The 12,476-nt window shown below is 38.6% G+C and overlaps 1 protein-coding gene across 2 annotated transcripts; it reads right to left on the bottom strand.

The window, feature by feature from the left end:
• Positions 1 to 1,694: 1,694 nt before the first annotated feature.
• On the bottom strand, positions 1,695 to 12,238 carry UGDH (UDP-glucose 6-dehydrogenase). Of its 2 annotated transcripts, XM_010006111.1 has the most exons (11): positions 12,075 to 12,238; positions 10,627 to 10,728; positions 9,073 to 9,273; positions 8,790 to 8,987; positions 8,160 to 8,307; positions 6,611 to 6,705; positions 5,406 to 5,536; positions 4,590 to 4,723; positions 3,512 to 3,603; positions 3,319 to 3,429; positions 1,695 to 2,002 (listed from the first exon to the last, which is right to left on the bottom strand). In XM_010006111.1, the coding sequence occupies exons 1-11, from the start codon at positions 12,234 to 12,236 to the stop codon at positions 1,892 to 1,894; spliced, it is 1,485 nt and encodes a 494-aa protein (XP_010004413.1). In that variant the 5' UTR covers positions 12,237 to 12,238; the 3' UTR covers positions 1,695 to 1,891. The 2 variants fall into 2 exon arrangements, with proteins under 2 accessions (XP_010004413.1, XP_010004414.1); XM_010006112.1 differs by lacking the exon at positions 9,073 to 9,273 and having other exon boundaries at positions 12,075 to 12,236.
• Positions 12,239 to 12,476: the final 238 nt, after the last annotated feature.

Genomic DNA, 12,476 nt, shown 5'->3' with positions numbered 1-12,476 from the left:
CAGCCTGCCCTCTGAAGTGCTATGGAGGCAGAGGTAGTCAAGATGATGCCTACCTGCAGAGACAGGGTGACCTGTTGGATTACAACACTTAAAAATAGCACAGCTGTATCAATCTTCCCTGCCCTGTGGGTGTTGCATGAAAGCAGTGCTAGTGAATCAGGAAGAAAAGATGGCACAGTAAAAAAAAAAACAAAAACAAAGCAGTTTTGATTTTAAGCCAGTGGCTTCTGATGTGCTCTTCACAGAAAAACAGTGTGACAGAACAAGAAGCCCAAGGCATGTTTGCCCAAAGTGCTGAGTGACTGTTGCATAGTAAGTCCCTGTGTGGAAGCCATTAACTGCAGAATCTGAAAGCACCTGGTTCAAGGATACAGCTATTTCAGTCAGATAAGTGTCTTGTATCTTCTACCCATTGTTATACAAGTTCCTTAAATTTTCAAGTATCTATCTTAAAGCTTAGATTGTATCTACATTTCTGTGGGTAAGTTGTTACAATAATAGCACTCATCACCAAGAACACTAGTCTTAGGCTCTTTTTAACTCTTGATATAGTATACTCAAAGGCACACCTGTTGAATAAATTCAGAAGGTATTATGTGACTAGTTACAAGATAATTCTCTAACATCCCAACACTACCATTATTTAACTAAGACATCTATGCCTTCCAGTCTGAAATCTGTTCAGGGTCCCTCTGTCCTCCCCTCCACAACACCATGGAACAAGCCAAACACAGACTCTTGCCATCTCAAGGATTTTAATAGCACTGGTCACTTAAGAATAATAAAAACAAGTAGAAATAAAAACAAGTAATAGTAAAGGCAAAAATATCAAGATAATATAGGAAATATTCATTCCTGCTAATTAAATGAGGTAGCAAGCTGACTTGTGGGGCTAAATTTTTATTGTTTATCATTTCGTAACAGCAGAGAATAATTTTTGCAGATTCATTAAGAAAACTGCTCTGAGATGAAGTACATAAGCAGAAAGGAAGGGAGAAAAAATGCCCATCAGGTAGCTTTGAATCCAACATTTGCTTTCTACTTGGCATGACACCAGATTAAGGTGATTCTGCTCAAATTCAGTGTTCAAACAAGCAGAATGCTTCTCTGCTGAAGATGAGTTGTATTGCTGTAACTTAGGAAAAACTTGCCCCAGGAATCTGATTAGATCAATAATTTATGTGGCTGCACATGGAATGTAGGCAAGACAACCCAAGAATCAAAAGTTGAAGATCTGCCAGTGTATCAGATTACAGCTGTTATACCACTGTTATTAGTTACATGATAGATGCCTGCAGAACTATCTGGCCTCCCAGCCGATGTAGTTTAGACTGCATCAGTGCCCACTGATCCCAACCAGGATCAGGGTATTCCTGTCACAACAATTTCTATTTTAGGGCTCAGCCCAAATCTCACCAAACTCACTTAGTACTTACCTTTTTACTTCAATGCCAGTTAGAGCAAACATTTAACTGGTCATGGAATTACCCCAGAAAAAAAAACAAGAAAAATTGGTGAGACCAAAGTTAATGATTGCTGTCCATAACTGGACTGAAGTAAAAAGATAATCTAACCTCTTTGCTTTCATATCACTTGAAACATTCAACGTGCTGTTTAGGAAGATCTCTGGAAGCAGAAAACTGCAGTTTGAAGGTAACTTTTCCACTTAAAAGATGTTCATTATTAAAAACGTGTGTACCATCTTCAGTAACCAAAAAAACGGCTATAAAAATAGAGATTTGAAAATTGACTGAATTCACATGTACCAGGTACCATTTCTAGTGTAAAATTGGTTTTTAGTTTATGAAAAATATTTTTCCTTAAAAAAGCATAGGCTTACAGTTATTATCCCTAAGAAGGTCCACAGAATTCCTTCAATACATATTAAACACTATACTCTAGGCTTTTTGACAGGTGGGTCCTGCAGGCTGAACTTGGGAATTTCACATGAGGAAGCAAAAGGAATTCTTTTGGCTGACACCTTCTTTCCAATTGTTTCAATCTGAAAGAGAAAATATTTAACAAGTGAGTGTGGCAAGCTTACATCATCATGTCAGCTTAAGAGGAACCTACAAACTAAATCAAGAACTATGATTACGTTTCATAAACAGTTCATAACACAAGCCACAAAGCACAGTGTGCTCAGGGACAGTTTCTAGGAGTGGATTTGAAGAAGTTTTCTTTAAAACAGCCACTGCTTTGCCTGTTGCTAGTTTGAACATTCAGGTGCCTCACTGTCCATACGACTATCAGTACAAATATAAAAAGGTCTCTAGGTATTCAGAAAATGTGCCTTTGGCCTCCTTTGTCTAAAAATTTATATCCAGTAGTCAGATAGAAGCAGCTTTTCCCCCCATCCTTAATGCAGTGGGTTGTTCTTGAAACAATATAACTCTGAAAGGCTAAGACAGCCAACTCTGTATAAGAGAAAGCATGTAACAAAGCCAATACATATTAGCCCGGTACTGCAAAATTAAGAGAGTGAGACAGGTTCTCCTCATTTCTAGGTCAGACTAAAATAAATCACTAAGGACAGATATAGTGATATAAATCACTAGAGGACAGAACACCAACTAGCAAAACAGTTCAAACACCCAGTAAATAAGAACTGCAGCTTTCCTCTTGTGTAAGTTGTGCAGGTCGGATGCAAAGCACCCACAGACAAAATACCTTAGCTGTTTAAAATTTAACAGAAATCTGATTAATATGTTCTTGAGAGACATCTGAGTTAACTCTGAAAAGAGTTGTTTCAACAGTGAGCTGTATGCCCCATTATTTGCCCATAACAGCCTCAATTGACTAGTTAAATCAATTTATACAAGCCTGTTCACACACCACGTAAATAGCTGTGTAGTTTAAGCAAGGGGAAAAATACCAAGAGAGAAAGCCTATAGCCATTGCACAAGGAATCACAGTACTCAGGAATATACAAAGTGAAACAACTGAAATATGCATATGATCTGGCTTGTAGATTCTGTTCTGATCACATCTGACCACAATGCTTCTGTAAGATTATTTAGGCATTAGATTATTTTAGTATTAGTCAAGTTCTGCCTATGCTAGAAGTGCTTCAAGGCATGCTTATACTGCAGAAAATTCATGGCATAGCCTGATGTAGCTTGGATTTTTAAAGCATCAGTATAGGAAAACAGTAAGGTAATGGAGGAAAGCAGAACTAGTGGAGACTTCAGTAAAGATTTAGATTCAAATCCTCACCTTTTTTTTCCCCTTCCTCCTCGGTTATTGCAGAGGGAGAGAAAGCAAGAGGAAAGAGCAAAAGAAAAGTAACACAAGAAACAGATGCACCCAATTGATTACCTGGAAGCCAATGACTTGAAGTTCATTATGAAGATCATCTAGAACTCTCCTACCATCAAAGATAAATGCAGGCTTCAGCATCTTCTTATGAATACGTTCATAATCCAACTCCTGTAGAGGGCAATTAAAGCAGACAGAATAAATAAGAAGCATAACACTTCTTTTTTTTCTTTAGTTTGAAGATAACTTTTACCTTAAACATGTCCCATTCAGTGCAAATTACAAGGGCATGAGCTCCATCACAGGCTTCATAGGGATCTTTACTTATAGTAACCAACCGAGACACTGTAACAGAAGGAAAAACAAGTTTTATTCTGCACACATCTTTAACATCAATCTGGTGCACTCTCAACAAGTGAGTCTCCTTCCTTGCCCTTCACAAACAAGGAGCCTCATGTCACTCACCCAGAGATATTTTCTATCAAGGCTTTTGTCACTTGGAATTTACTTATTTAAATGAAAGCAGCTTGTACCTGGCATCTGAATAGAATCAGAGCACTTAAGTGTTCGAAGTTAAGCATTCATATTTGATTTAAACAGCCACTAGCATCTCTAGAATTAGAAGTTACTATGGAATGTTTAAATGCCAGTTCCTCAGTTCCAATGCACATCACAGTTCCTGTTTAGCACTCAGTTCACACTAGAAAAAATACACATGGCTCATGAGGGGCTGCCTTCACCCTTTTGCTGCCTCATCAACCCTAGAGGCAAGGTTCCCTCCCTAGAGGCAACCCTTCCCTCTGCCTCTAATTCAAGGGCATGTCAAATAATGTACCCCTCCACTCTTCATCCCAGCTCAGTCTTCCATTCACTTCACCTCTAGAAGCCTCATCTATCCTTCTCCCCATCCATCATCTCCATTCTCTCCCTCCCAAAGAAATAAAAAAAAAATCCTAAATAGCCCCTGCTTCTCCTCAATAAATTTCTAGTTGCAGATTTTAAAGTCTTCTGGAACTTAAGGAAAAAATGAATTTGGAAGTGACGTGGGGAGGGGAGAATGCTCTGAAGTGAATTCCAGAGTTATTTCTGCTTTACATATGCAAGCAAGAGCTAAAGCAAGACAGGACTCAGGACATAAAGGAGCTGACAGAACACCACTAGTCTCTCATACTTCTGAACATTCTACTTTCTCTTCCTTTTAATTATACAGAGAGAAAATTCTCTGGCTGTATTCAAATGAGTATTTATCAAAAGAAAAATAAATAGTACAGAATTAGCATTTATCTATAAAAGCTATAGGAAAGACAAAAGACTTATAGTAGCATTCCTACCTTGATTATCTTCTGAGACACCTGGATGCGAGAGATCCAAGATGATTTGTTCCTTAGGTACTTTAGGATCATAGATATGGAGCTTTGCTCCTTCATCCATTAAATACTTGCTAATGTAGATACTGGATGACTCTCTAAGGAAGTGAATCAATCAGTTAAAGAACCAGATGGCATGTTCTAAGTAACAAGAGTCACAATAGACAATGCCAGAGCATTTATACTAGTTTTATATTAAACATCTTAGCAGCAATCCATGCCAGCAGCAAACTTGAAATCTTGAGGGACATCAAGGGGAATAATATGAAAAACAAGTTTGCAACTCTTTTCCTGAATCATTCAACAGATACTAAGCTTCAGGACTCCTATTGACCATAATTAACATGGCATGAAGCACTCCCCACAAACTGCAGTTGGAGAGCTGTATCAAGTTTGAGCTTTACAAGAAAACAGAATTAAACACCTTTGGGAAAGCTGAAACTTGGACTTCACGTGGCAATTTACAACCAGTTGTAAAAGCATTTACATTCTTTTCTGTGGAGCACAGAAGGAGTAAAAATCTATGCTTATGCAAATTAAGCAGGACAAGTTATTTACTCCAGCTTCTGAATGATTCAGGTATGTTATAGAGCTCACGTATCAATTGTCGCACCCGTTTAAAGACAGACTAATCTTTGTTGCAAACCAGTTCAATCACAAAAGGTAAAGGGTTCCATATCCAATATATTTTTATTAGTGCAATTCTATTAGGAGGTTTAGCTGCATAGCTGGTTACAAGTGCAGGGAATCCATGTTAGTTAACTGAATTTACTTTCTTACCTTGTGTCCCCAGTATCCTTTTTGAATGCAAACCCTAAAATAGCAATCTTCTTATCAGTGACAGTATTGAACAAGCTGTCAATAATGCGAGAAGCAAATCTTCTTCTCTGATAATCATTCATGTCTATTACCTGAAATTATATAAAACATGATGGTACAGAAGGCAGCCATTTAAAACTATAAACAGGTTCTATTAACAGTTAAGCCAAGCCATCCACAAATAAGTTAAATAGAGGCTTAGAAGAGAAAGCTAAGTATTTTTACTCGGTATCATAAGTAACCCAAAGATAAATTTAGTTAATTTATCAAATGCTAAGACAAATCCTATTTTAATTAGTGACTGTAGATGCATATACATCTATACTATCATGCATTATTTAGTTCAAAGGCTAGGATTTTTTTTTCAGATTACTGGTTTTAATATACAATTTACCATATTCTAGGCAGAAACATGGAAAGCAATTTCAGTGTTAAAGAGTTTTTTTATTGTCACATGGATATCACATTGCCAGGTGTACACTTATTTACTGTGAAAACATCTTTTCCCTTTTTAATCCATGCTAACAGATTCAGTCACAAAACCAGCAGATACCATCAACTCCATGTCTTCCTTGTCCCAAGCAATCATGTAAGGATTCTAGTTGCAAGCAAGTAACTGGGCTGCTGACTAGCCCCTGGCTGGAGTTTAGACTATCTGAACAGGATGTAGAAAGCCCCTGGACATCACAGATAATGCAAGAAGCTGCCAAGTCACAGATAGCACTGTGACAGATGTTTGAGTTCTATAAGCATAGCACAACTGACCAATGATGAAAAAGTAATTATGGGCAAGTTATTTATTTAGAAACAGACTGGAATGAAGAAAAGTGAGGGGAAAATGGGTAGCTGAAAGACTGAAAAAAGGAAGGCTGCTAATAAGGTAAGCAGATCTGGTGGTTTGTATTCTGAGACACCTGCTAGAGAGCCTTGTATTTGATCACCATAGCCTAAATCAGATCAACAACCCTGAGTGAAAGATCATAAGATCTGTAGCAGAGTATCAAATGCCAGTGTTAGGCTGAGAGCCCTAAAATGTAAACATGATCAATATTAAGGTGTCTGCTCTTTAAAGCTGCAATACAGATTATATGTGGGCAGTGCTGAAAAGCTCAATGCCCAAATGCTGAAGAAACATCATCCCCTCAAAAAAAGTTCAAAACTTGTACCTGTTGCCAGTAGCGGGCTACTTCAGGTAAGTTCAGTGCCTCACAGAGGTACACCAAATTCAAGACATCCTTCTGAAAACAGCTACCTCCAAACCCTGAAAGAGAAAATGGATGTTTTACAGGTGGCTAAGGTACTATTCTAATGCAGTCAATGGAATCAAGTATTTCTCTGCAATCATTGACATAGTCAGCATTATAATTTTTCCTAGTATCTCACTGCTAGCAAATTAAAACCCTAAGAATCTCTCAAAATCCAATTCCTGAATCTATTTACTTTGTCAGTTACAGAAGACCTAAAATCTTCTTCAGGTCCCACTTAAGTCAATGGAAGTTTTAATCCAGTCTCAGGGAAACATGATAATAAAGAACTAGGGTCTATCTTATTAGAAGTAGGTGGACAAGCTTCTGAATTTTCCCTCTCCCCACTCAGAGATTTACATTAATACTTCTCAGAATAAGTATGTGAAAGTTATGTTATTTCCTCACCCAAGTGGATATCCAATCATTGCCAAGAACCAAAAGATCAACACAGCTAAAGAACAGAAATAATTAACAGAAGGATCCTTGACCCTAGAACTTTGCTCAGCTGAGTTCCAGAATCAACACATTGTAGAATAGAATATTTCAGTTGGAAGTGATCTACAATAATCCTCTAGTCCAGCTGCCTGACCACTTAAGGGCTGACCAAAAGTTAAAGCATGTTATTAAGGGCATTGTCCAAATGCTTTTTAACACCGATTCCTTCCAGCCTTTTCACCAGCTTTATTACCCTTCTCTGAACATAAAGACCTTCACATCCTTCTTAAATTGCAGGGCTTAGAACTGCACACAGTACTCAAGTTTAGGACTAGCCAATACTAAATATAGCAAGGGAATTGTAGAAGGAAGTATAATAACCTAACAGGAATTTTTGTAATATATTTGACAACTACTTTTCACTCTTGCACAGACTCTAGGAGAGGTTATATTTAATAAGGTAATTTTAAACCCACACTTTCTCTGATATGAAGACTGTAGCCACAGAGATAGGCTTTAGTCTTGTTCTATAAGTTTGAAAGTCTATTGTACTGACCACTTTATCACATCTTACTCCCCACTAAAACTAAACAACTGAATGTACGATACAAACTAGAACTTGCCATCACTCATTCTGACCTACATAGAAGCATCCCCTTTCTCTGGTCACTCCCAAACAAAACTGCAGCATCTACACTTGGGAAGACATCTTGGGGTACACAATCATCAGTGGTACTTCAAAAAATACAACTGCAATTTTCTTTTGAGTGTTCCAGGCAGCATAAACCACGCACTGTAAACTCTGCTTTCAGATTGCCAGAGTCTAGAGCAACATCAGTCCTAGTATTTTACCAGAAAAACTAATTTGTGATAGTACTCTACAGCAATATTTTCACACATTCATGCTGTAGAACATTTTAGAGTATCAATCACTTACTTCAAAAGACTCCTAGTAGACCTATTAAAGAGAAAGCCAGAAGTAACAAAAAGGGAAAATAAAAGAGCAGAGGGGGAAGAGGAATCTTTGATTTACCAACACTGGCTTTGAGAAACTTATTTCCAATTCTTTGGTCTGTTCCAATAGCTCTTGCTACTTCTTCAACATCTGCTCCTGTAGCTTCACACAGAGCACTGATTGAGTTAATGCTGCTGATTCTTTGGGCAAGGAAAGCATTAGCTGCCTGTAAATAAAAAATGTAGTGAAGAGAACTCAGTTCTTCCAGAAACCAAGATGCCTGCAGACTAAAAGGAGTTACTGCTGGAAGGATTACTGTAGTATCTAATTAACTCAACAGAGATACAAAATGGTAACATAACTACCTTAATACATCAATGGCAGTTAATGGACCCAAGCAAAATAATGTAATGCTTAACTTGCAGAGTTTGAAACATTTTATGATGGTAAACAGTTTCCTAATTAATAAGAGTAAACTCTCAGTGCTAAGTAACACAGCAATAAGTAACAGAAAGATTGTATGGAAAAGTTGATACCAGCTCAACTGAGATAATCAGAAAAGATTAATATCCTCTGACCTATGTACTGGGTCATTCCAATCTAATCTGTCTTCCCTAGCTGCACTGCTCAGCATCAGAGAACTTCAGCTTCTGAACTTCATCTCACACCCTTTGCTCATTGCAGACAACAGCAGTGAGTAACACTAACCAGCTTAGAAAGTTCTGATGACCAGGTATTTGTTGTGAGGATTTTTTCTTTGGGCACCCAGTGCTCATAGACGGCACAAAGAGCACGGACAGCCTTCTGTCCCTCTGGAGAATCATCTCCACCAATAAGCACTCTGTCAGGGTTCTTCAGGTCGTTGATGGCTGTTCCCTCTGCAAGGAACTCTGGGTTAGACAGCACCTACGAGCATAGAAATAAAGAGTAACAGAAAAAAGCCCAAAGCAACAACCAGCCTTTAAATACACAACTTCAAGATAATGCTTACCTGCAAATCCAAGTTAGGCTTGGTATTAGCATCAAATATTCGACGAATGCTCTCTGCAGCACGTACTGGAACTGTGCTTTTCTCAGTGACAATTTTATAGCCATTTGAGTTCTGCACAATTCGTCTAGCACAAGCTTCAATGTATTTCAGGTCAGCTGCTCGGCCTTTTCCCATGCCATAGGTTTTTGTTGGGGTGTTAACCTAGTTACAAATAGAGGGAGAGGGCAGAAATGTTACAGATATCTTACCATAAGAGCGACTAATGAGGTGAAATTGTTAAAACAGACAGATATTTTCCCTCCCAGAGTCCAGCTTGCTTCTACCCCAGAATTATTCTGGTTAAATATCAGATGGACAGCTATTAGCTTTCTCAATTACACAGTTTGTCTTCTAAATAAAGCTCGCTGGCCTCTATTCAAATAGAGTTTAAACAAGAGCAATTCATAGCAGCACTGCAGGTTTTGGTGAAACTTAGTCCTTATCCAGGAAATACAGGTAATTTCTTCATTATTCCAGCCAGCCACCTTTTGTTTCCTTTCCCACATTAGGACAGCAAAATATTAATTATAAGAATCTTGCAGCTAGTGAGACAGTTATGCTTTAAACACACTTTGCTGTGAAACTTAAGTATAGAGCTGCTGAAAACTGCTATATTGAAGTACACAGAAAAAGCAACATGAGGGAAAACATGTTCTTTAGATTAAGACAGAGGAGCCTTTTCATTATTAAATGAAAGAAGAAATGGCAACAACATGTAAAACCACAGTATGGTTTAAGCCAAGGATGGGTGGCAATATATGGCCTGTATTAGTGGCAGTCATCCAGCCAAGTAGCATTCATTTTAGGCTCAATGAATGGAGACACATACTATCAAAAAGAGAGCTCTGTACTGAGGTGCCCTAACAAAGAGGAGCTCTCAAGAAAAGAGGACGCAAGTAGCAAAAATAAACTGTGGCCTACCAAGTTGAATAGCAATCACTTCTTTTGGATTCTGCATTAGGAACAACCTTCTAGATTACAAAAAGTCACACTGTTTAACTGGACCCTTTTCCTACTGGCATCAACAGCTTAGAAATACCAAAGCTAGAAAATATTAAAGCCAGCCCCTCTTCCATCAGTACATGTGTTTTTAAAAGTTTCTAGAAGTCATCTTTGTAACCAATAACCAGTATATGATTTTGCATCTCTATATAGGAACCATATCAATGCTATTAAAGTCCTATAGATTCCAGTACTGTGCTGCAATGAGAGATCTGCACTATATTCTCCCCCAAGACCCCACGTATCTAACCAAGCTAAACATCAACATTATCATTTTGACTGTTCATTTGTCAAATGTTCTACTGGCTACAAGAAACAGATAAAAATAAAATTAAATTTTCCCATGGTACACACAAAGACAAGAAGAAAACAGACACAATGACATTGCTAACTGAATCTTTATGACAAAACAAAGGCCTCTTTCTAACACAAGAGCAATAGAATGATTTGTTAAGAAAAGAAAAGAAAGAAAAAAGACAACAGCATACAGCCACTTTCTCACCCTAAACTTACAGAAATAAATACAAGATCAGCTTCTCTAATGGCATCATCAATACTGGTGGAAAAGAAGAGGTTTCTTCCTCTGCAGGATTCTACAACTTCTTTTAACCCTGGCTGAAAAGAAGCAGAAATAAGCAGTTAAGGTATTAACCAGTTGGAACAGTAAACTGCATGCCCAAACAAATAGCACATCATTTCAGACAGTCTTCCTCCCCTCTTCTGTGTAGCATGCTTGCAGTCTGCCAGATGTAAAGCAAAGCTTCTGTAGATATACATAGTGAAAAAAATAAAGCCTTTTCTTATTCACAACACTCAAAATGCTATCTCAAAACTTTCAGCCACACTGAATTGGTATTTGCACAATCAGAATTCAGGCTCCAGTTATTCCCATGCTCAATTCTATTACCATGAGCAACAATTAAAGAAATACCTGTAGTGTTGATAAGTAGATTCAAGAAGTCTTACAATATTCCCTAGACTGAAAAAAACAGGAGAGCTGGGACCACCTCTTCCCTCAGCTACATGTCATGATCTTCCTAACATCAGATCAAAAACTGACTCAACACAAAAAAACCCAAACAAAACCACAAAAGAAGTCTTCCACCCAATTAGCAAGCCCAGATCCATTTAAAAAAAAAAAAAAAAGGAGGGGGGGGAGGCAGCAGAAACACACAGGAGATAAAGACCACTCCTTTTGGCCACCACTCATGTTTGGACCAGATTACACTTATCATGGTACCACACCTGCAGCATGGGAGAATCACAGACACAATTGCCTGAGATTCTTTCTAGAGACACACACTATTCTGAACATTCTCCCATCCCTTAACACTTCCACTCAGACAGGAGGAACAGGAGGCCACGTGTACATGAGCAATCCTCCCTATTACAATAGGCTACAAAATTATTTGACTAAGTTGTGATAGATAAAAGAAGCCTTCACTTTTTGTTTTAAAAATAAAGTCATACACTGTAACCTGACAAACAGATCTCCAAGTTGAGACTCCTACCATGACATGAAATATTTGAGCAAGTGCTGGAAAGCCAAAAGTTCACCAAAGGGAGAGAGACAAAAACAAAAGAGAAGCTTTCTTATGCAGCTCATCACATACCCCAACTATGGCCTTACTGGGATATAAACAGAAAGGCAGCCCACTAAACAATTTCTCACACTTGAAAGAAAAATCCCAAAACAAACAAATACAAAAAGTCCTCACTGTGCCATGACTCAATTTCACAACTGTCTGAACTAATTCTTGGCAGTTTTTTTACATTCTTCATCAGAAAAAGACAGCATTCCAAGAAACAGATGTTGTAAGCTTGTTTGTAGGGTTGTTGTGTTTTTTTTAATGAAACAAACATGCCAAGGCCAACCCTATTTTAATTCATTCATTCTGTGTTTACAGAAAGCCAAACACAACCACTGGCCACCACAGGAGACAACAGTGAGACACCTTTACCTCATAGATCGGGAGCGTGTCTGAGTTCCAGGCGTTGATTCTGGCCTCATTGACATCCACAACGGTAACTTTGATATTGGGACACATCTGTGCAATAACACTACAGGTCGGGCCACCAACATAACCCGCACCGATGCAGCAGATCTTCCTAATTTCAAACATGATTACTCTAGGAAGAAGAGAGGGGGGGGGAAAGGAGAACCGGGAGTTACCAATTCGAACACCGGCCGACAACTGAAGGAAATAAAGAGAATAATTTGAAACGTGATGGCGCTGGCACAGAAAGCAACGGCCGGAGCGGGTTGCGATGGCTCTCTCCTCTCCTCTCCGTCCCGGGAAGGGCCGGGAGCGGCCCCGCTGCCGCACACGGAGAAGCGGAGGACGCCCGCCCTGTGCGGGGCT

This window comes from Chaetura pelagica, unplaced genomic scaffold (assembly GCF_000747805.2).
Source record: "Chaetura pelagica isolate M959 unplaced genomic scaffold, ChaPel_1.0 scaffold189, whole genome shotgun sequence".
Lineage (NCBI taxonomy): Eukaryota > Metazoa > Chordata > Aves > Apodiformes > Apodidae > Chaetura > Chaetura pelagica.
Note: the sequence above shows the minus strand (reverse complement) of the source record. Positions and strands in the feature narration are given on the sequence as shown.